The following is a 23778-nucleotide window of genomic DNA, read 5'->3' as shown; positions in this document are numbered from 1 at the left end:
TGGCTGGATGCAACAGCACTGCCTCTCAAGGCAGCCAGCGAGACAGCCTGGGATTTAGGGGTTCAGATCCCTAAGTTCTCTCCTACTTGCTGTGTGAACAAGGAGAAATTACTTCTCTTACATTTCGGTTTATTATTTGAAAATTTATACATAGAAAAAATACAGTATATTATATATCTATGTTTGATCTTGATTCTGCTCACTTCCTTGGGGACTTGCAGAGAGACACAAATAACATATGTAGACCGAGTCCTTTATCTGTGGTTGGTCAGATTTAGTTAGTGTTGAAGGTTTGAAATTAAGTGTCCCTTGTACTGGGGAGTTGTCAGTAAGAACATAGACACATTAACCAGCTGTAAGAGAAGGGTCACTGCTCGTACTTGGAGACAGTCCCTCCTTTGTTAATGTTCACTTGCTGTTGCATGTGGGAGGACATGTTTGAGAATGAATGGACTGAGAGCAAAGTTGAAAGTCCTGGAATTTTGGTAAGATATGACTGGATCTAAATGTGGAAGATAATACGGGAACGAGAGAGAAGGCATGTCCAAGACACTTGAGGTAGAAAGACCATGACTTGATGCAGCCGACACAAATAATCACATTAATTTCCAGCAATCAATAATGAGGCGTCTCAGACCATTCTCCATCACCACAACAGAATACACAGAAATGGGTAAAATAAAAGAAGTTTATTTTGTTCATGGCTCTGGAGGCTAGAGGGTTCAGGGACATTGTGGCAGCTTCTGGTGAGAGGTTTGTACTATGTCATTACATGGTAGAAAGGTTGGAGGGCAAATAAATGCACAAAAAGGTGATGAAATAAGAGGCAGCTTTGCTTTATGACACCCCCACCCTATGGAGGGAGACTGATTCAGTACTTTAGAACAGAACCAATCTGTTTACGTGGGTACCCCAAATACTTCCTCCATTGCTACAGTGGAGACCAGCTCATGAATTCTGGGGCATGCACCATAGTATACGATAAGGGGAAACTCTTCCTTGTAACTTACCTTGCACCAATTTAAGAAAAAGTGAAGATTTATACAGAAGTATAAGAGAGGCAAGTAGGACAGGTGCCCCCCAAGCTTTTAAGTAACGTGACAGGGAGGCAGACTCAGGGGACTTGGGAACAGTTCGAGTTTTTAGTGGTTTCATGGTCCTGTCCCACTGGGTCAGGATGGCATTTCTGGCTCCACCCCATTTCCCAGGGCCCACTAGGCGGTATTGGTAAGAGGTACATGGTCCAAAGAAGACTTCCCAAGCTAGTCTCGGGTCCTTAAGGAACAGAAGTGGAATGTTGGGCTTTGAGCCTATGCACCAAGCGAGCTCATCCACGTAGGAAATGAAGTCGAGTTTGTCTTGACTGGTGTCTTTAATCACACCCCTGCGGGCAAAAAAAGATGAATAATATTCATTAACCACCCCCTGTCCTGCATTTCTCCAGTTATAAGATTTACTCCCCGCCCTACCATTTTACTGCTGTTGCTATATTAGGATCGAGCTTTGTTTTGGGAATGCCTTTTCTGTGTTGGAAATAAATAGCAAGGGGAATTCAGTCAGCAAGCATAGCTAGCTGTGAAGGAAGATGATTTGTGACAGGAGGTAGAAGGAGAAGCATTTAGGAAATAGCTTCCGGTGTTGGAGCGGGACGTGAGGCCAACAACCTGGTCTGCCCAATTAAGATGCGGCTGATGAATGAGGAGGGTCAGGAAGCATTTCATATGGGGACAGGGAAAGGAATGATCCCAGCTACCTGGGAGGTTGAGGCAGGAGGATTACGTGAGTAATCAATGATATGATTGAATTTAAAGCTATGGGCCAGGATAAGGCCATCTAGGAGTGAGATCTAATTTGGGGGATCATCACGTGTAAGGAGGAAGGTGACATAGACCCAAGTAAAGGCAAAACCCAGCCTGCGAGGTGGGAAGGAAATGCGTACAGAGTGGATTTCCTGGGGTCACATGAAGGCAAGGCAGGAAGGCAGGGCCAGGCACCCAGAGGCACAGGTAGTGGAATAGGACTTACTAATGGTCCCATATAGCAGGCTATACCTCATACCTTTTAATGAGCTGCTCCGTCTTAGTGGCTTCGGCCATCAGTCTCTGGGATGGAGGTATGTTACAGAGACCTGTGAGAAAGACCAGGAGCAACAGAGAAGACATTAGCTTTCTCTTCTTAAGTTCTGCATCCTCTCATGTCTGGCCTCCCTCTGCACCAGCCTCAGAACTTAGGAACCGCAGGACACAGGGAACTTCCTGGAGGTAAAAGCCATTAACCAGGGAACTTCATCGGCAGATTCTCAGACAGGTGCCAAGCGGCTCAACTCCCAGCCCGAGCCACTCATGGCAGACAACACATCTGCTCCAGCAATTGCCTTCTCCCCTGTTGCCATGCCTACTCTCATGTTTCTGTCTCTCCCTCTCAACATATTGTGTGTATACATTGTGTAACACTTATGTGTGTGAGCTGTGTGTGTGTATATGTTAAAGCCATTAGTTGTTTAAATGGAAACACTTAGAGGGGTCACTTTTGTGACACATTTTTAGTTTTGTTTCTGGGAAATCTCCCATGTGGTCAGTCTCAGCCTTGAAGGAGCTCTCTCTCTCTCTCTCTCTCTCTCTCTCTCTCTCTCTCTCTCTCTCTCTCTCTCTCTTTCTCTCTCTCTCTCTGGGTGTGTGTGTGTGTGTTGCGAGTATTACCTCCGTTGGAACTCAGTGTCAAATTTGTGCTTGTGAGAACACTCCAAGAAAACAAGTCTTGTGACCTCAGTTTCTTCAAAACACCGAAATGTTTCTGGAATGTGGTTCTGTGCTCCTCCCAGGTGTAGCTGATAGGAGCGAGTTTGCTTTAGATTACTCATTATTGCTTGCTGCCCTTATTCAAGTAAATGTTTAAACTATCCTTATTTATTGGATCCATTCTCCCAGGTCCCATTGCTTCTAGAGCGGTGACAAACATTCTTAGGACCTTGACCTCTGTCCCTGGTCATTTTACTTCTAAGGCAGGTTTTGGCCTATCAGCGTGGGCTCTGACCCTTCTCTCTAGTGTTCCAGCTCCTGGGATCTAAGAACTCACTCTGTCCCTTACCTACTTTATGTGAGCCTGTCCCTCCCACCCCCACCTCAGCCTCCCTTATTTGCCTCAGGCTATTTGCGACCTTGATTATCTATCCTGTCCCCCATCGTATTCTGGTCAGTCCTGCTCTACCTGGTACCAAGTGGCAGTCCTAGAGTGTGCTGCATTACTCTCAGTTAGGTCTGGGCAGCTCTGTGCTATGTTCTTTGCCAGAGTTTTGCTGAAAGACCCTGATGGCTGAAGTGCCTTTTGTAAACTCTCTGGTGGACTATGCCATTACTTATGTGAAATGAGCCAATCAAATTTAAAAAAAAGTATCTTGCCAACTGTGTCTTTTTAATAAGCATTTTATAGTTCATTATACATTAGCAACCTTAAGTATTTAAGAGTCTTCTGTGGTTTTAGTGTAATTGGTTAGTGCCATGAAGGCACTTTAATTGGTTTTAGAGAAATACAAATTTTTTGAAAATTCAATGAAGAGTTGAGATTCTTTCCCTTCAATATCAAGATCTTCTGAACTGTCTTATTTCCTCCTTCCATTCAAACGGCACATTTGCAGCTGGGCTGTGTGGTGTAGGCCTGTGATCTTAGTTGCTCAGGAGACTGAAGCAGGAGGCCTGCAAGCTCAAGGGCAGCTTAGAAACTGTAGTAAAAGTCTGTCTCAGAGAAGAAGAAGAAGAAGAAGAAGAAGAAGAAGAAGAAGAAGAAGAGGAGGAGGAGGAGGAGGAGGAGGAGGAGGAGGAGGAGGAGGAGGAGGAGGAGAAGGAGGAGGAGGAGGAGGAGGTAGAAGGGAAAGATGAACAGGAAGAGGAGATAGAAAAGGAAGAAGAAAAGGAAGAAGAAGAAAGAAGAAAAGAAAAAGAGAAAAGGAGGCTGATAATGTAGCTCAGGGGTAGAATGTTTGCCAGGCTTGTGCAAAGTATTGTATTCAAACCTCAGCACCACAAAACACATATCAAATGACACATATAAATAACCAAATAAATACATTAAAGTTGAATAGTAACTTAGGAGAGCATATGCTGCTTTAAACATACTTATTATTTTATGGGTATGAGTGTTTTGCCCACATGTATGTGTTGGAGCCCTTGAAACTGGTCGTAAGCTTCCGTATGGGTGTTGGGACTTGAACCTGTTTGGCTTTTTTTCCCAAGAAAATAAAGTTGTTGCTGTTGTTGTTGTTGTTTTTAAGTCTCTGACTCATCTCTTCAGCCTCAAGCATAGGTTTTTAAATAAGGTTGCCACCTATTGCAATTAGTGTGAGATTACTGGTGATTGTTTATATTTATTACGGATAACCTGTTGGGCCCAAATGTCAATGTTGTCTATAGGTAAAAAGAACACAGCTGCAGGTCTTTAAAACTCTTGCTAACCTGACTGGGATGGTGGGATGCCTACAGTAAGAGCGGCAGTTATTGCTTAGTGAGCCAGGTACTCCGCTAACTGCTTTGTAGAAAGTACCCGTTAAAAAAAGAACCTTGACAAATATATGATATAGATAGAGGACCTGAGGTCTTAAAGGTCTTTACAAAGCTAGTGAGTTTCATTGTTGGGATTGGACCCCACTAGCTGCGTCTCCAGAATCTTTAACTTCTTGAAACGGTAAGTCACATGGAGTAATGCCCGGGGTCAGATATTTTTATAGGCATGTGTGAACAGTTATGGAGCAGGACAGAAAGACAGGGAGAGTTATGAAGACATGGAGCCTAGTTGAAGCCTCTCACCAAGTGAAAATCAAGAATCCCAGCACAGTTAACAATTGGTGTGAAAAATGCCCACAAAGAGACAAGCTTTCTTTAATATAGAAATGAATGTTAAAATAGCAACCAACCTTGCTTTAAGGCCTAATCCTATACTACTTTGACGTCTGGCTTTACTCCTTTTCTAGATATTGTCTGGGAAGATCAAAGACAAGACAGTTAAAACATCACCTTCGAGCCTTCAGACCCAGAGCTTTCCTTATCAGCTGGAATTCTAGGTCCCACCCTCCAGGCATATTCAGGCTGCCCTGCATCCTTCAAGATCTAACTTAAGAAGCCAAAAATCCCCACTATATATGACTACTGACAAGACACTTTTTCTGAGAAGCCAAGATGTGTCTTATTTTGTCCCCAGGAGCCTTGTTTAATGAACTCCAGGCCTGCTTCATTCTGGCTTGTCCTGTACTTCTCTGTGGTGAAACCAAGGATCTTGCTTTCCCTGCATGGAGGCCCCTGGGATTTAGGGAAGAGCTCAGGCTGTAGGCCTCAGTGTAGAGCAGGGTCCCTGCCCCACCACAGCGGACAGTTAGCTATGCTCTTAAAATCTCAATTTTATTCAGAGGATACATTACCTCAATATCATTCTCTGGAGGCAATATAAAAGTCTACTTTTATTGACAAGTGGAAAACTGCACTAGAGTAGAATGGGATCTTTAAACTTTAGTTATGCTAAAAAAAAATAAATAACTTGATCAACTCTGTCGTGTAACTTTATCCCATCCGCAGGATGGAATGACATATACATACATCTTATAATGGCACACACATATATGATTAGTTGCTTATGAAGTTTGCTTCTAGTATTTCATATTACTTTAGCTCATGTCTGTTTGATTTTAGGTAAGCACAGGCACTACTAATCTTGAGATTCCATTGACAGCGTTTGTGTTGAAATAGAGCAAACATACCTTTGAATACTCTTGTGGCCCACCGTGCTTGGAGCTCTGTGCCCACTAAGATAGACCCAGTGAGGCTGATCAGGCCAATGATGGCTAATGTTGTTCTCTCCAAATTTGGGGGAAAGACTCGCTTGTATAGGATGATCTTCTTTGCGCAAAGGCTTTTGAGTGGTTCTTCAAAAAAGGGAAAAGAAAATTCATATCCTGTACTGAAGATCACTACATCAATGTTGGCTTCCATTGTCCCATCTTCAAAGAAGATAGAGGATTCTGTGAAGTCCTTCACACCGGCTTTCATAGTGACTTTCCCACAGAGGATGCAGGTTGGTAACTCATCATTCACAATAAATTTCACTTTTTTCCTTTGACAGAGACAAAATATTCACTATAGTTACCTACACAAGACTTCAGCAAATAATTTCTCCAGTCAATTGAATTAGATTATCTGCCAAGCCAAGAAAATGAGTTGACCAGTGTCTAATTCAAAATTGGCAACATGATAATCAATCACTGTGTTTATAACATGCTGCCTCCTTGCTCTATGTAGAAGGCATGTGGAAAATGACTCTTTCCTGAGTTAATTAACAATTCCTTTTAGAATGATTACATCAGGTAAGATTGAGAGAGAGAGAGAGAGAGAGAGAGAGAGAGAGAGAGAGAGAGAGAGAGAGAGAGAGCGAGCTAGAGAATATGAATTTTCTGAAGCTGGCTGGTTCTTTCTACTAGACTTGGGTCCTCAGGCTTGGAGCAAGGACCTTTACGCACAAGTAGTCTCATTCACACTTGGCTTATAACTCTGTGGCCATCAGAATTCATTTCTACAGCAATGCTTTATTTCCTCCTCCTCCTCCTCCTCCTCCTCCTCTTTCTCCTTCTCCTTCTCCTTCTCCTTCTCCTTCTCCTTCTCCTTCTCCTTCTCCTTCTCCTTCTTCTTCTTCTTCTTCTTCTTCTTCTTCTTCTTCTTCTTCTTGAGATTGAACCAAGGGCCTCACACATGTCAGGCAAGTGCTTTACCACTGTATTCCTAGCACAGCAATGCTTAAAGTATAAGGATAGAATATACAACTAGCCATTTGATGATCAATTTAGGAGTTCCATATGACCCAGGTCCCCAAAAGCCATATTAGGTGAAGAAGGAATCAATTAGAGATGATTTGTCTAAAAATAAAACATAATAATCCAGCTACACAAATGTCTATTTTCATCATTACATAATCACATCAGACATATGGTCTTTATAAAATTGACATGTTACAGTATCATCTGCCACTTGTTTTTCTTATACTTTAAAAAAGATGCTGCTAAAAGGCATTTGAATTAGACATATATTAAAATCACATTTAGTGACATTATGTACAATTTTAAGTTTTCTTCTTTCTAATATATAATTCTATAGAGTAGTGTATCAAGATCCATTATTTTATGCACCCCTGTTAGGAATTCATACCTCTAATCACAGTCAGACTAGATATTTCCTATTACATTGTATTTCTGGATGGTAACAATTTAAATATCTTTTCAAACTGGAGGAGGCTAACTAAATGTAAGAAATACAAGAAATAAATAACCCCACACAATGGGAAACACACACACACACACACACACACACACACACATACACACACACCACCACCACCACCACCACCACCATCCAAATAACAGAAATTAACAATAATTCATCATTAACATCTCTCAACATCAATGATGGACTCAATTCCTCAATGAATAGACATAGGCTAACAGAATAGATGCAAAAACAGGATCCATCATTCTGCTGTATACAAGAAACACACACCTCAGTGACAAAGATAGACATTACCTCAGAGTAAAGGGCTGTAAAAAGATTTTCCAAACAAATGGATCCAAGAAACAAGTTGGAGTAGCCATTCTAATGTCTAATAAAATAGACTTTCAACCAAAATTAACCAAAAGAGATAGGGAAGGACACTTCATACTCATCAACGGAAAAATCCACCACGATGACATATCAATTCTGAATATCTATGCCCCAAATTAAAGGGCATGCACATTCATAAAAGAAACATCACTAAAGCTTAAATCACACATTGGACCTCACACATTAGTACTGGGAGACTTCAACACCCTACTGTCACCAACAGACAGGGCATACATACAGAAACTAAACAGAGAAATAGTGAAAGTAACAGATATTATGAATCAAATATACTTAACAGTTATTTACAGAACATTTGACCCAAACACAAAAGAATATACTTTTCAGCACCTCAGAGACTGACCATATACTTGGTCACAAAGCAAGCCTCAACAGATATAAGAAAATAGTATCATATCAGACAACCATGGACTAAAGCTGGCTGGACTTCAACAAAAACAAAAACAACAGAAACCCTGCAAACTCGTGGAAACTGAACAACTCCCTACTCAATGACCCCTGAGTCAAGGAAGAAATAAAGAAAGGAATTAAAGACTTTCTAGAATTCAATGAAAATGAGGGCCCAACATATGCACACTTATGAGACACAATGAAAGCTATGTTAAGAGGAAAGTTCACTGCACTAAATACCTTCATAAAGAAATTGGAGAGATCTTTAACAACCTAACAGCACATCTGAAAGCTCTAGAATAAAAGGAAGCAAACACACCTAAGAGGGGTAGATGACAGGAAATAATCAAACTCAGGGCTGAAATCAATAAATTAGAAATGAAGAGAACAAATGCAAAGAATCAATGAAACCAAGATAGGCAAACCCTTAGCCCCATTAACCAAAGGCAGAGAGAGAGAGAGAGAGAGAGAGAGAGAGAGAGAGAGAGAGAGAGAGAGAGAGAAAGAGAGAATCTAAATTAATAAGATCAGAAATAAAAAGAGGGACATAACAGACACTGAGGCAATTCAAAGTAAGAATCATTAGATCTTACTTCAAAAACCAGTACTCCACAAAATTGGAAAATTTAAATGAAATGGACAATTTTCTTGATAGATTCCACTTACCAATGTTAAATTAAGATCAGGCAAACAACTTAAATATATCTATAATCCCAAAGAAGAAGAAGAAGAAGAAGAAGAAGAAGAAGAAGAAGAAGAAGAAGAAGAAGAAGAAGAAGAAGAAGAGAGAAGAGAGAGAGAAGAGGGGAGAGAGAGAAGAGGAGAGAGAGGGGGAGGGAGAGAAGAGGAGAGGAGGGAGAGAGAGAGAGAGAGAGAGAGAGAGAGAGAGAGAGAGAGAGAGAGAGAGAGAGAGAGTAAAAAGGCCCTGGGCCAGATAGTTTTAGTGCAGAATTCTACCAGACTTTTAAAGAAGAGCTTTACCCCCTCAAACTATTCCACAAAATAGAAACAGAAGGAATATTGCCGAACTCATTCTATAAGGCCATAGTCACCATAAACCACAAAAGTGTTCAACAAAGAAAGAAAATTTCAGACCAATTTCCCTTATGCACATTGATGCAAAAATACTCAATAAAAGTCTCAGAAACAGAATCCAAGAACACATCAAAAATGTCATCTACTATGACCAAGTAGGCTTCATCCCAGGCATGCAGAGGGTGCTTCAACATACGAAAATCCATCAGTGTAATCTATCATATAAACAAACTGAGGAAAAAGTCCACATTATCATCTCATTAGATGCTGAAAAGCCTTTGAAAAATCCAACATCTCTTTCTGTTAAAAGTCTTGGAGAGACCAGGTATACAAGGCACACACCTAAACACAATAAAGGCAATATACAACCAGCCAATACCCAACCTAAAATTAAATGGAGAGAAAATTAAAGCAATTCCACTAAGATCAGGAACAAGACAAGGCTGCTCACTCTTTCCATATCTCTTCAATATAGTACTTGAAGTTCTAGCTAGAAGAATAAGATAACTAAAGGAGATCAAGTACATACAAATTGGGAAGGAAGAAGTCAAAGTATCACTATTTGCAGATGATATGATAGTATATATAAGTTACCCCAAAAATTCTGCCAGAGAACTCCTACAGCTGATAAACACTTTCAGCAAGGTGGCTGGATTCAAAATTAACTCCAAAAGATCAGTAGTTGTCCTGTATACAAATGATAAATAGGCTGAGAGAGAAATTAGGGAAACAACACCCTTCATAATAGCCACAATAATATAAAATATCGTGGTGTAATTCGTATGACAAGAACTTCAAATCTTTGAGGAAAGAAATTGAAGATGATATCAGAAGACACACACCCTTCATAATAGCCACAATAATATAAAATATCGTGGTGTAATTCATATGACAAGAACTTCAAATCTTTGAGGAAAGAAATTGAAGATGGTATCAGAAGACAAAAAGATCTCCTATGCTCATAGATAAGTAGGCTTAACATAGTAAAAATGGTCATCTTACCAAAAGCAATCTACAGATTCAATGAAATTCCTATCAAAATTCCAACACAATTCTTTACAGAGTTGAAAGAACAATACTCAATTTCATAAAGAAAAACAAAACAAAACCCAGGATAGTGAAAACAATCCTATACAATAAAATAACTTCTGGAGGTATTGCCATGCCTGATTTCAAGATGTACTACAGAGCAATAGTAATTAAAAACCTCATGCTATTGGCATAAAAACAGATAGTTTGATCAATGGACTCGAACTGAAGATCCAGAGATAAATCCACACACCTATGGATACCTGATTATTGACAACCATACAATGTAAAAAAGATAGCATATTCAACAGATGTTGCTGGTCCAACTGGCTGTCTACATGTAAAAGACTGCAAGTAGATCCATATTTATAACCTTGCACAAAACTCAAGTCAAGTGGATCAAAGACCTCAACATAAAATTGGAAATATTAAATCTAATAGGATACAACTTCCTGAACAGAACACCAACAGTTCAGGCTCTAAGATCAACAATTTATACATGGGACCTCATGAAACTGAAAAGCTATGTAAGGCAAAGGACATCATCAATATGACAAAAGACAGCCCACAGAATGGGAAAAATTTTCACCAACCCTACATCTGACAGATGACTAATATCCAAAATATATAAAGAACTCAAGAAGTTAGACACCAACAAACCAAATAACCCAATTTAAAAAAAACAGAGCTAAACAGAATTCTCAACAGGGGAATGTCTAATGGCTGAGAAGCACTTAAAGAAATTCCTGATGTCTCTAGTCATCATGGAAATACAAATCAAAATGACTGAGATTCTATCTTATACCCATCAGAATGGCTAAGATAAAAAACTAAGTGACAGCACATGCTGGTGAGGACGTGGAGCAAGGAGAACACTGCTCCATTGCTGGTGGGAGTGCAAACTTATACAACTACTTTTAAAATTGATTTGGCAGTTTCTTGGAAAATTGGGAATAGTTCTACCTCAAGACCCAGCTCTATCACTCCTGGTTATATACCCAAAAGATGTTCTATTATACAACAAGGACATTTACTCAAATTTGTTCATAGTGGCTTTATTCATAGCAGCCAGAAACTGGAAACAACCTAGATGTCACTTGACTGAAGAATGGATGAAGAAAATGTGGTACATTAACACAATAGGATACTACTCAGCTATTAAAAACAAAGCCATCATGAAATATATAGGCAAATGGATGGAACTAGAAAATATCCTTTTGAATGAGGTAACCCCGACCCACAAAGACACATATGGTATGTACTCACTTATAAGTGACTATTAGCCATAAAGTACAGGATAATCATGCTACAACCCACAGACCCAAAGAAGCTAAGTAACAAAGAGGACCCAAGGGAGGGTGCGTGAATATCACTCAGAAGGGGAAATGGAGTAGACATAGGAGGTAGGTGGAGGGAGGTAGCTGGGTAGGAGAGTGGGTGGCGAGGGGAACAGGAGGGATCAAGTGCAGGGAGGACAGAGGGAGAAAGAAATGAGGAAAGAGAACTGAAATTGGTGGTGGTGGTGGTGGCAGCTCTGAGATGAGTCAGAAACCTAGGGCAACGGAAATTCCCAGGAATCTATGTGTGACCCTAGCTAAGACTCCTAGCAACAGGGGGTATGGAACCTGAAATGGCTACCTCCTGTAACTAGGCAAGACTTCCAATGGGAGTATGGGGACACCAACCCACCCACAAAACCTTTGACCCAGTATTTTTCCTGTCTACAAGATGCACAGGGATAAAGCTGGAGCAGAAATCTGGGGATGGCCAATCAATGACTGGCCCACATTGAGGCCCATCCCATGAGAGAGAGCCATCCCTTTACACCATTAATGATATTCTGCTATACCTGTAGATAGGAGCCTAGCATAACTGTTCTCTAGAGGCTTTACCTAGCTGCTGATAGAAACAGATGCAGAAACCCACAGCCAAACATTAGGTAGAGCTATGGGAATCTTGTGGAAGAGGAGGATGAAGGATTGAAGGAGCCAGGGAGATCAAGGACACCACAAGAAAACCTACAGAATCAACTCACTTGGGCCCATAGGGGCTCACAGAAACTGAACCACCAACCAGAGAGCATGCATGGGATGGACCTAGGCCCTTTACACAAGCAGGTGTGCAGTTTGGTCTTCATGTGGGACCCCTAACAGCTGAAGTGGGGGCTGACTACATTGCCTGCCCTTGAATCCCTTTCCCCCAGCTGGCCTGCCTTGCCTAACCTCAATAGGAGAAGATGTGCCAAGGCAGGTTGATGTCCCTGTGAGGCCTCTCCTTTTCTGAAGAGAAAGGATGGGGTGATGGTGGAGGGAAGGGTAGGGGTAGGGACTGGGAGGAGAGGAGTCAGAGGAAGCTGCTATAGGGAAGGAAAGTAAAGAAATAAATTAATTAATGAAAACAGATATTGAAACTAAGTTGACAATAAGATACTACTCATTCCAGTTAGAATGGCTATTATTTTTTTTTTTTTAATGTGGATGAGGATATAGAAAAAGAGGAATGCTTGCACTCTTGGTGGGAATGTAAATTAGTTCAGCCAATATGGAGAATAGCATAGAGGTTCCAAAGCAACAGGGCCAAAAACCAATCACACAACCAAACAACAAAAAACTAAGACCAGAGCTACCACATAGCCTGTCTAGCTCACGTCTGGGCATAGATCCAAAAGGAATAAAATCAACATCCAAAGAGACATATGCATGACCATTTTAAATGTGGCATTACTCCCATTAGCTAAGGTACAGAGTCAGCCTCAATGTTCATCAACACACACACACACACACACACACACACACACACACACACACACACACACACACAACAAGTATTTTCCACCTAAGGAAGAATGGAATCTTTCATCCGCAGAAAAATGGAGACTGGAAGACTATTGTTACATGAAATGCATACAACAGAACAGGTCGAGTGCTGCACGTTCACTTCTGCACGTGGAAGCTGAGATCAGAGGAGTGACCTAGCGCTGGAGAAGGACGGCTATCAGGGAGAAGAAGGTGGAGAATAAGGAGGTGGGCTTTGAGCAGCAGATGTGAGAGCATGTATGCAAGTCCACCCAGACTTAAAATTCATACATATTAGTAAAATGGCAAAAATAAACTAAAGCTTTCCCAAGAAATAAAAACTTAAGTACCCTTTTGCGATGCTTAATCCATAATTCTCATGGTTAAACATTTTATTCATGTGCCTCTCTTGATTCCAGCGTATAAAGGGTGAAGGCAGAACTCGTGCAATAAAGTTAAGCCATCTTCTTGTCATCATCATATTGAGAGGGTAGCCACCACCCGAGGAGCGGCTTAAGACCCAGCTACCGGTTCTAGTGCTGAGAAACACCTAAGAAGAAAAGGGAGAAGAATAAACACATGACTATCACTTTGTAGTATTTTTTCTTTGATGTGCTTCAAACTATATTCTGGTTTTCTAACATAGATCTACATTTGACCATATGTTCTCATTGCTAAAATGCTAAAGACACATCATTTGGTTTCCGCTAAGTACCTTCATTAAATTATTTACAGAATTATGAAAATAGGCTTGTAATAGTTGTAGCTATACTATGTTGGTCTGGCGATTTTGTGTGTGTCTGTGGTACATATTGGTGCAGATATGTGTGAAAGGATGTGTATGTTCCATGCAGAGACCAGAATCAACCTCTGGTGTCATTTCTCAGGAGCCATCTACCTTGTTTTTTGAGGCAGGATCTCTCGGTTGCACCTGGGGTTCAAATATTAGGCTAGACTGGCCGACCAGTGAGCCCCAGGAATCTGCCCCCTGCCCCACCCCAAGCAGGACTTGCATGCTGAGGATGGAACTCTGAACCTCAAGCTTCTGTGGCAAGCATTTATTTGTGTGACTGAGCTAGCCCTCCATGCTCTGCCCTGGCAACTTTTTAAACATATGGATAGTAGAGAATTAAAGGGTTTAGAGAAGCAACTGTAACCAAATTAAACAGAAGTCTGTTCTTTTGAGATCTAATAATTTTTCTATAATTTATGAACATGAAATAGATATCCAACTTGTGACTTGTTTGGAACTACTAAAATCATCACACATACTTACACACTTATACAAATTAAAGATTGCTTTCATATTAAAAACAAGAACAGATCTGATTTATAGTAGAAAAGTTGGAGACATTTGGTAAACAACCTTACCACTGGGTTCTAACACAGGGCTTTGACAGAATTGCAGAGGGTTTATGTAAAAGAAAGATGGTGGGGTGTTGCTTTCATATGCCTGTAATCCCAGAATTTGGGAGTCTGAAACAAGAGTTTGAGGCCTGGTGAGGCAATGTAGTAAGAATCTAATTCAATAGAGAAAAGCAAGAAATGGTTGCAGGGAGAAAGAAAGAGTAGGTGGAGAGATGAAGACAGGAAGATGGAGAGGGAGGGACAGAGAGGAAAGGGAGAGAGGATGTGAGTGAGAACAAAGCCTTCTGTGCAACAGTTTTCCTAATTGCTCTCATTCCTTAAAGAGAGCTTTTGAACAATGCCCCGTGGTTGGGCATTCACATGGTTTTCTGGAGTCTTTTGGATAATAGTCAAATTCTGTAAAGTGTGTCTTGTGAAAGTGGGGCCTTTCCCCACTTAACCTCATGCCAGCATAATTTACTAATTGAGAATGTGTGTATAGTCTTGAAAGCTTCTCTGCAGCCATTATCCTTGCTGACAGGAGTGGAGACACTGACTCAGAAACAGTGTACCTGAGCTGCTGTTCCACTGAGCTCCACTGCGATGTCTCCTCCAGTGTTCCCAAGGCCAACCACCAAGATGCGCTTGCCCCGAAAGGCGTCTGGAACCCTGTACTCTTGGCTGTGTATGATCTGCCCTTTAAACTTATGGATTCCTGAGGGAAGGAAAGGATAAGAGAACCTGAATGCAGAAGCTACAATTTTGCAGAACACAATGATAGGGAGGTCTCAGAAACATAGAAGCAAGTTGCTCTTGTCACACTTGCAGGAAGCAGAAGCAGGAAGAACAATTCTTCCTGGAATTCAGTGAGTCCAAGTGCTGATCTTGTTAAACCTGCCTTGTTAAAAATACTGTACAGAGCTAGAGGGAGGGGGAGGGGGAGGGAGGGGGAGGGGGAGGGGGAGAGGAGAGAGAGAGAGAGAGAGAGAGAGAGAGAGAGAGAGAGAGAGAGAGCTCAGTGGGTAAAGGTGCTTGCTGACAAGCCTGACAGCCTGGGTTCAATTCCAAGAAGCCACACAGTGGAATGAGAACTGATTTTTGCAGTTTGTCCCCTGACTTCTGTATATGCACACTGTGCATTTACACACATATAATAAAGTTCAAGTAAAATAACCCCTGGATAACATCATAGCAACTGGAAAAGCTGGAAAGCACTCCTCTGCCATCTGGGACAAGGGATGGATGCATATGTATACTAGTTTCATTCAGCTCCTGCTAGAACTCCTAGCTACAACAATGAAGCAAGAGAAGGGTTAAGAGCATTCAGTTAGGGGGCTGGAGAGATGGCTCAGAGGTTAAGAGCACTGTCTGTACTTCCAAAGGCCCTGAGTTCAATTCCCAGCAACTACATGGTGGCTCACAACCATCTATAATGAGATCTGGTGCCTGCCTCTGGCGTACAGGAAAAATAACTCTGCCTGTATGTATGAATAAATAAATAAGTAACTTTAAAAAAGAGCATTCAGTTAAAGAAGAAAAGAAGGAAATTAAGTTTTCACTGTTTGCACATAAGATGATTTTACATATAGAAAACTCCTTATAAGATTAATAACCCTTATAACCCTATAAGATAATCAATTAGTCAAAATTATAGGATGCTAAATCAACATATAAAAGTATTATATAGAAAATAACATACAGTATTATCACTGTATATCAATGAAACATATCTGATATAATAATCAATGTAACATCTAGAGCAACATAGCCTGGTATAAATTTAATTAAAGAGGGCAATGTATAAAACTATTGATGAGGAGTTAATAGATGGCCCAGTGGGTTAGGGGTCATGACATCAAACCTGATGATCTGACTTTAATCTCTAGGTTCAAGCCCAGACATTTAGAATATTCCTTCTTGGGAAATTATGGATTGAATTCTCACTTGATCCCTATTCCTAAACACTTTTGAATAAGATATTTTATTTATTTGTGATAGATTTTTATAATATTTATATTTAATTTTCCCCTTGCAAAATCTATAAGTTTATCCTTCACATGCTTATACTTTCTTTTTGTTCCTCAGAAAAGTAGAAAATCAAGGGCTGGAGAGATGGCTTTGTGGGTAAGCATGCTTGCTATGCAAACACTAAGGTCTGAGTTTGGGTTCCAGCATCTATGTAAAAAGCTATATGTGGCCACACTTATGCCTGGAACCCAGGAGCTGTTGGAGGTGGAGAGTGCTTGCTTTCTGAGGCTTGGTGGCTATTAGCCTAGTGGAAGGTCAGTGAGAGACCCTGTCTCAGAGGAATAAGGTGGAAGGTGACAGAGCAGGATGCCTAATACCCCCTCACCTTTATGCACCTGCACACAGGCACCTGTACAAACACATATATATGCATGGTCTCATACACAGATAAAAAGTAAAACGAAAAAATTCAAAACTTTACTTACTAATTGCTTTCAGGGTCATAAAAAAACTGACAGAATAGGAACAGTTTTACTACATTTTAGTAACTCTCACGTCCCTAATTTTATTTGCCACACCTGGATTTGAACGGCTATCAGATTTCTAAATAACCAACTAGGAGGACCTCAAAGATGAAGGTTTGCCAATCATGAATGAGTTAAAAAGAATGTGCCAAACTGTTTTCAAAGGGGATTTCAAAACACCTTGATCTGAAAGGTGTAACAGCCAGATTTAAAGAGTGAATTTATTAATTTAAATATATAGTTTCTGTCTTGTTTCCTTTAAAAGCCACCTGTCAAGCTTCTGTATTATCTCACTTTAAGTGTTTAAATCATAGATTATCCATGATTCAAAGGACCTATAACTCAACCCCTCAAATAAAAGCCCTTTAAAAAAATGACAGATGTGCTATTTTAAGTCTTATTTTATTGCTACACTTGAAGTGGACATGTTGGGTAAGGCTTCAGCCACAGCATTTATATTAATACCTGAATAATAACACTGCACAACAAAAAGTATTCTTAACCATTCAAAGTAATTTTTGCATGTAATTTCCAATCAAATGTAACATTGTCTATAAGGCTGGGGAAGCATTTTCAATTATGAGCAAGTCATTTTTCTTCTAGAAGGCCCTCTCAAAGTATGGACGGTCTCAGGTAGAATAGACTCACCGGGGAAGGACTCCAGAGGTAAATGGGGGTTCAGGAACTGCCCAGTACAAACCATGACAGCGTCGAACACAGCTCTGTCCTGTTTGCCCTCTGTCTCTGTGACAACATCCCACTGGCCAGTTTCAGAGAAGTCTGGGCGTTTCGTTACACTGCACACAGTAGTCTGTAAGCAAAGACAAACACTTCCTTTGCCGCTCACACAGTGACTGGTATAATAACCCATTTGTTATTTTTAAGTGGACCATCTGGTGATAAAAGCAAGGCCTGTAAATATCAGCTACTTCATTCGCAGAGAAATAAAGTAGCATGCACAGTCTCACAGGTGCTCATATGTGAACCAGGACTCAGGACAGCTGAGTCCCTTCATTGGAAGGATGAATCAGGACTTTTTTCTTGATGAGAGGAAATGAGTTATATTCCCTGATGCAGTAGGAAGTCAGGAGAGCAAACTCCTCCACTATAATTTCTATGTGGACTTGTCATTTCTTTCCAAATGGGCTTCATAAACATAATTATTCTACTTCATTCTTAGGGGAAAAAAAACCTCTAAGTTTCATCCTAAATGAGAGCTTGACATTTAGAGGAGGAATTAGGAAACTCAGTATTTTAATGATTTAAGTAAGGGGCAGTGAGGCAAGAATGACCTATCTTACTCATATCAAGATAAAAATCAAAGAAAAGTTTCCTCAATCATCTCATTTGCTGACTAGCCCAGCCCTCCACCCATACACTTTCCATAACCCAACCCATCTTACCTTAAACCGAATATATTTCAAGAGGTCAAAGTGTTCAGCAAATTCTTTGAGATAGTCCCAAAATTTCTCATGGCTCATGAAATTGGGGTAATCTTCTTGGAATGGGAAGTCGCTGTAACATGACATTTCCTTGCAGACATTTGTCACTAGGGACCTGTAGACCCTGGTCATCCCATCCTTGGATGTTTCCTGTAGTGGAGGTAGAGTTAGCATGAAGGAAAGAAAGAACAAGGCAGAAGAGAAACTTGTTGGCCTTGGTGGTTCATGCCAGATGAAAATGTTCAGAGCAATTAGCATTCTACTTGTAATTTTAAAGAGTTCTAGGAAAGCCGGCATTGGATGCTCATATTGTCATGATAAGACATCCTTATTGGGACTGGAATAATTAAATGCAGTATCTTTGCCCCATCACAAAGAAAGCTGATGACAGTATAAAATTGTTTTTGAATGATTCCGTAGAGGCAGGACTCATGGTCGGCTTGGCTGGCTCCTCTTTCTTCACCTGTCACTGTCATAGTGACTCCTTCCACTCACTCTGGACATTTTTCTCCCTGCCTTTTTCCAGGGAACTGGTTGGTAGTTTTCCTCATTGTATTCTATGCATATTTACTGATTGTATTCTTTCCATCAGTGTAGGCATAATTCAAATGCTGATGTGTAATTCAAATGCTGATTTCTGTATGCTCCCCTCCCCAAGATCTAGTTGTAATCCTTGTTCTGAGACTTTCCTGTCTCAATGTTGTATAAACTCTGTTCCCCAGTTGTCCCAATATAGGGCTGGGCTTCTTTCCAGCCAGGGGAGGAGTCAGAAGAGGAAGTAGGGGATTCAGCCACAGGCAGAGGTGCAGGAGAGATGAAGAAGATTTAGCTGGAGCAAAGAAAGAACTAAAAGGCAAATAATTTGGAGATTTGGGCAAAGATGGACTCAGGATAACATAGAGAGTTAAGAACAGACTTAAACTGCTTAAGATTGTGTTGTAAAGCTTTATAAACAAGAGTCTCAATTATTTGTGTGATAGCCAGGTTAGGAAATTAAGAGAAACAACCACAGTTATAAGAAAATAACCCATAACACATCAACATTAAAATACCAAACACTAATTTTAGGAATAAAAACTCAGCCCCCTCATTAGTCTTTTATCCCTCCCTCCCCTCTTAACCATCAGGAAAGATTCATTATATGCTGGTAACCTCTTCTTCCTCCTGTGCTCTTTAACTCACTCTCTGGTCTTGGTCTCTATCACACAAAAACAAAACAACAAAAGCGTCTGTATACCAGACACCAATGAACGTCATATGTCTGAAGCTCATTTCCATTTCTCTTTCAAGCTTATTCTTTCCCTGTTACAGTCCCCCAGTGGCTGTCCAGGAGTCAAGGGTAACTGCCGGGGCCCCACAGCACTGGTGCCTTGTATCTTATAGCCTCTCATACTGCATTGCAAGGAGCTCTTTATTGTTCTGTTCTTCTCTTGACTATGTGGGGGCCGGTGGGGTCCCTGTACACTTGGTGCACCATTGTATCCTGACAGAGGGACAAAAGAGATACATGTTGAATCTTCCATAAGATCTGAACAAGGTCTGGAGTTGCTCACAACTACTTGACTCCTACCCATCCTCACCAAGTGTGCAATCCGTTCTTCATTCACCAAGACTGTCCAGCTTGCTGAATGTGATGCTCTGCTACCTTTAGAATTTCCGTGTCCAGAAATCATCACAAATCCCTACACCATTTTGGTATTGTCAGCTTTCACTCTTTGTCTACCCTCTTTTCCATGTCCTTGACTATGCCTTGCATAATCCTAAGGCTCCTTATATCCCAGACTACATCCCACATAGTGTTTATCATGGTGCCACACATGTATTTAGCTTGGCACAGCTAATTCCTGCGCTGAGCACCAAGGTGGGCTACTGCTGCCACAAGTGAGCAGAAGCGGTTCGTGGCTGGATTAGGGTTGCTGAGATGGGAAGGTGTGAACTACGCACGGAAAACTTCCACAGTCCCCCGAAGTCATCACTTCTCTCAAAGCAGGTGGGTTCCAGATTCTCATCCAGGCAGCATTTGATGGAGGACAGACCACTCACACCTGCTCCGATCACAGCGACTTTCTTGACCATGGTGTGCTCTGTGTGAAAGCCAAGGAAAGGTTTGTATGGCAGTCTTGGAAGAGAAGCCTTGGTGTAGCACTCAACCTATTGGGAGTTACAAATATTAACTCTTACTAATGTTCAAGAAATACTTTTATCTAATCTTTGGGCACAGGTCAAACCATGCTTTGATTAAAACCTGTAGGCTCTAGAAGTGGACTGTTTTGTGTTAAGTAGTGGCCTTATCTTTTATTAGTTGGCTGACTTTCCATGTGCCTTGCTTTTCTTATCAGCAAAGTGGGGGCAATGGTGAGGATCATTAGAGTTTTGTGTAGGTTAAATGGCTAGCATGTGTTGGAAGGGTTCTTAAGTGCATGTGTTAACAGTAAGCACTCAATCAAATCCAACTGTTGATTTTATTACACAGTGTAGATAGCACCTTAACCCCAGGGGACTCCTTTTAGTATTAAAGGGACTTTTCAATATCATCTTGCTTCTCCAATCTTCTCTTAGAGAGATGGCTTGGTGGTTAAGAATACTGGTTCTTCTAGAGGACTTGGGTTCAGTTCCTAGCATACACATGGCGCCTCACAACTGTCTGTAACTGCAGTTCCAGAGGATCTGATGGGCTCTTCTGACTTCACAAACATACATGAAAGCAAAATGCTCATGTGTATACACACACACACACACATTCATAAAAACAAACCTTTAAAAAATAAAGTTAACAATCTAGAGAAAATATTTTACAATACACAAAATACCACTATGCTTAATTTAGAAAATAAACTTTCATATTAATAATAAAAAGAAAATTTGTATAAGAAAAAAAACTATTCTCAAGAAAAGGGAGAAAACATTTATAAAAAAAAAAACCAATTGGGTAAATTGACATGGATGAGCAATTTATCTAAGAAGAGATTAGCGTAAGTACAGAAGTATACAAAAACCTTTCAATCTCATTAATAATACGAAGCCTGAGGTAATATTTTCTAGCTTTCAAATATGAAGCTTGGAGAATGGGGCTATGTTCAGTAAATTAACATCTGCCCCGCAGCAGAGCAGCTCTGTATGCATCACTCACCAGAGTGGCATTTCCCTTGGGGAACCAGCAGAGGATGCATGTGTGTGTATGATGCCCACTGGTCCAGCAAGAGAAACCCAGCATGAGAGTCCCTCACTGCTGGTATCTGTACTGCTCAGAGAGGCAGAGTCTGCCCACAGGTGCACTTCTGGTGCTGGAGCCAGCATTGGCCCACTGCTGAGCTGAGGGCTGGAGGTGTCTTTTGACCCTGTCACTGAGGCTCTCTCTCTATCCCTTTGGTTGGTCATGTTTCAGGGATTTTTGAGGGCTTCCTGTTGCAAAATTAGTGCTGCTCAGCTCTCTGTGATATTGGGTGGCTGCATACTTGACTCATTGTGTAGTTCCAAATATGTACACCTTCCATTTCAATTAAGTTCATTTGGGGGGGGCATTTCTTAGCTTAGCGTATGTTAGGGTGAAAGGAGAAGGGACCTCAGAGTCACCAAAATAAGATTTGAACTTTGCTACTGAATAAGAATGGACCCATAGGCTCATATATTTGAAATGTTTAGTCACCAGGGAGTGGCACTATTTGAAAGGATTAGAAGGTGTGGTCTTGTTGGAGAAAGTGTGTGGCTGGGGGTGGGCTTTGGGGTTTCGAAGGCCCATGCCAAGGCAAGAGTCCTCCCGCCCCCTGCTTATGGATCAGGATGTAGGGTCTCATCTACTGCTCTAGCACCTCCCCGGATGCTGCCATGCTTCCTGACATGAGGATAATGAACTAAACTTCTGAAGCTGAAAGCCAGCCCTCATGAGTTAAATGCTCATCAGAGTTACCTCCATCATGGTGTCTCTTCACAGTGACAGAACAGTGACAGCTCCTGACCAGTTATTAGATGACTCTCAAAACCCAAATAAATGAACAAATAAACACTTGACCAAAACCCTTTCAGCTGTACTGCTGATAAAAATAAGAAAGAGTACCCATGTTAATGGACCGTGTAAAGAGTATCATATTATTTACATAAAAGGACCCAGCAAAAAATATTCTCTACATGATTATTTCACTCCTTCTACTACCCTCCCTCCCTAGGAGAGAGAGCTCCTGTAGACAAATTGTACCAGCAAGTTTGGAAAGAAGCAGTTAACGTGGCAAACATACCTGTGGATTCTCTTGAGTTGAGAACACCCAGATGGCGGCTAGCAAGGAATAAATGGCCTTCACCAAGCAGAACACTTGGATTTCTAGGTATCTGCTGTGCGTTGTCTTTGAAATGACACGAGAGAAGTGGTTTTTAGTTAAACTGGTAAAGTGAAAAGTATGCTAGTGGAATAGACCAGTGGCAGAGGAATTCATTCACTGTTATGCCCAGTCAAGAGTGGACCATGGGATGAAACTGGACTATACCACCAGCCTTTTCAAGACTAATTATTAACGCTGGCAGTAGAAACACATTTGTACACTTCAATATTAATATTCAAGTACCATGATCTTCTGATAGGGATAGCCATTTGAAAATGTGATTTATCAGTAAGGGAAGGCCATGAGCAAGATGGAAATGGAGAGGCCAAGTAACTCATAAAATAAAAACAAATCCACAAAAGAGAAACAAGAAAAAAAAGCTACCACTGCGCCCCCAAACAAACAAACAAACAAAAACAAAAACAAAATCTACAAAATCCAACAAACAGCCAAACACAATCCAGTGCCAAATAATCAAGCTATGAATTAAATCTTGAAGGGCTAAGAAAATGCATGGTGTGCCATCCTTGTCAATTCTAAAGAGCGCTAAGCTGTGAGAAATGCAGTGTTGCTTTCTGGCTAGAAAGGAGACCCGAGTTTCTGAACTTGGACCTTTAGGACAACCAAAGCCCACCTCATACCTGACTCGCCAGTCAGCAAACGCTTCCGACGTTGGACACAGGTGAGCAGCAGATGGAAGACTCAATTAGGCTTTCTGGGAGATTGACATTTGGTGACGAGCCAATCCACCTTATCATCGTGAACTCTGCTGTGTTTTTTCTATCTGGGTTTCCAAGTGTCGCTTATTGCTGTGTCATTCTAAGGTCAATCAGAGTCAAGGGAGGACTGCTGAAGGCCCCGTGGCTGTGCCTGACCCAGGGCCTCCCTTTTGGATGATCTACTCCAACTTTGCTCTGTTTTCTGACTCCTTAACTCTATTGCACTAACCTCAGACAACAGGCTTCAGACGCAAATCACATCCCCGTTTGCAAAACACTCTCCATTCGCCCTCTGCAAAAGCAGTTTCTAGAAACATTTCCTCTTGAAGGAAAAAAATCCGGGACACTTACCTTGCAAGCATAGAGCAGATTCTTGGACTTAGGGTCAAAGGTGAGAAGTCAAAGGTGGTGTTTGTTTTACAAAACACAAGGAAGGAGTTTCAACCTCACAGCCTTGCTCTAAGAAGAAAACAGAGTGCAGACTTTGATCCTAGTCTCGGTTTAACACAAAAGCCAGTTGGTTCTTCTGCCACGCTGTTGACAACAGGGGTTGTGTTAATATGAACC

General features: G+C 41.1%; 1 protein-coding gene and 1 long non-coding RNA gene across 11 annotated transcripts in view; one reads left to right on the top strand and one right to left on the bottom strand.

The window, feature by feature from the left end:
* The window catches only part of LOC311601510, a 58458-nt gene extending 52926 nt beyond the window's left edge, over positions 1 to 5532 (top strand). For all 3 annotated transcript variants that reach the window (XR_014780590.1, XR_014780591.1, XR_014780592.1), the window contains one exon: positions 4964 to 5532. This is a non-coding gene — a long non-coding RNA (uncharacterized lncRNA). The remainder of the gene's footprint in view (positions 1 to 4963) is intronic.
* On the bottom strand, positions 671 to 23778 carry FMO4 (flavin containing dimethylaniline monoxygenase 4). 8 transcript variants are annotated; one of them, XM_084788866.1, is made up of 11 exons: positions 23441 to 23535; positions 23134 to 23311; positions 22412 to 22516; positions 20124 to 20263; positions 18141 to 18329; positions 17386 to 17548; positions 14818 to 14960; positions 13249 to 13448; positions 5744 to 6096; positions 2059 to 2128; positions 671 to 1384 (listed from the first exon to the last, which is right to left on the bottom strand). In XM_084788866.1, the coding sequence occupies exons 4-11, from the start codon at positions 20253 to 20255 to the stop codon at positions 949 to 951; spliced, it is 1686 nt and encodes a 561-aa protein (XP_084644992.1). In that variant the 5' UTR covers positions 20256 to 20263; positions 22412 to 22516; positions 23134 to 23311; positions 23441 to 23535; the 3' UTR covers positions 671 to 948. The 8 variants fall into 8 exon arrangements, with proteins under 8 accessions (XP_084644992.1, XP_084644989.1, XP_084644993.1 ...); XM_084788863.1 differs by lacking the exons at positions 23134 to 23311; positions 23441 to 23535 and adding an exon at positions 23563 to 23778; XM_084788867.1 differs by lacking the exon at positions 23134 to 23311 and having other exon boundaries at positions 20124 to 20330; positions 23441 to 23549.

This window comes from Acomys minous, assembly GCF_964271855.1.
Source record: "Acomys minous genome assembly, chromosome: 1".
In the NCBI taxonomy this organism is placed as follows: Eukaryota; Metazoa; Chordata; class Mammalia; order Rodentia; family Muridae; genus Acomys; species Acomys minous.
Note: the sequence above shows the minus strand (reverse complement) of the source record. Positions and strands in the feature narration are given on the sequence as shown.

Excerpts from the sequence above, each read along its gene's own strand:
- FMO4 (XM_084788861.1), bottom strand. The coding sequence starts at position 21,349 with ATGCATCCTCTGCTGGTTCCCCAAGGGAAATGCCACTCTG. Across the intron at positions 20,264-21,309 it reads CCAAGGGAAATGCCACTCTG|AGCACACCATGGTCAAGAAA; the intron begins GTGAGTGATGCA and ends GCTTTCACACAG. Across the intron at positions 1,385-2,058 it reads ACGGAGCAGCTCATTAAAAG|GGGTGTGATTAAAGACACCA; the intron begins GTATGAGGTATA and ends TTTTGCCCGCAG.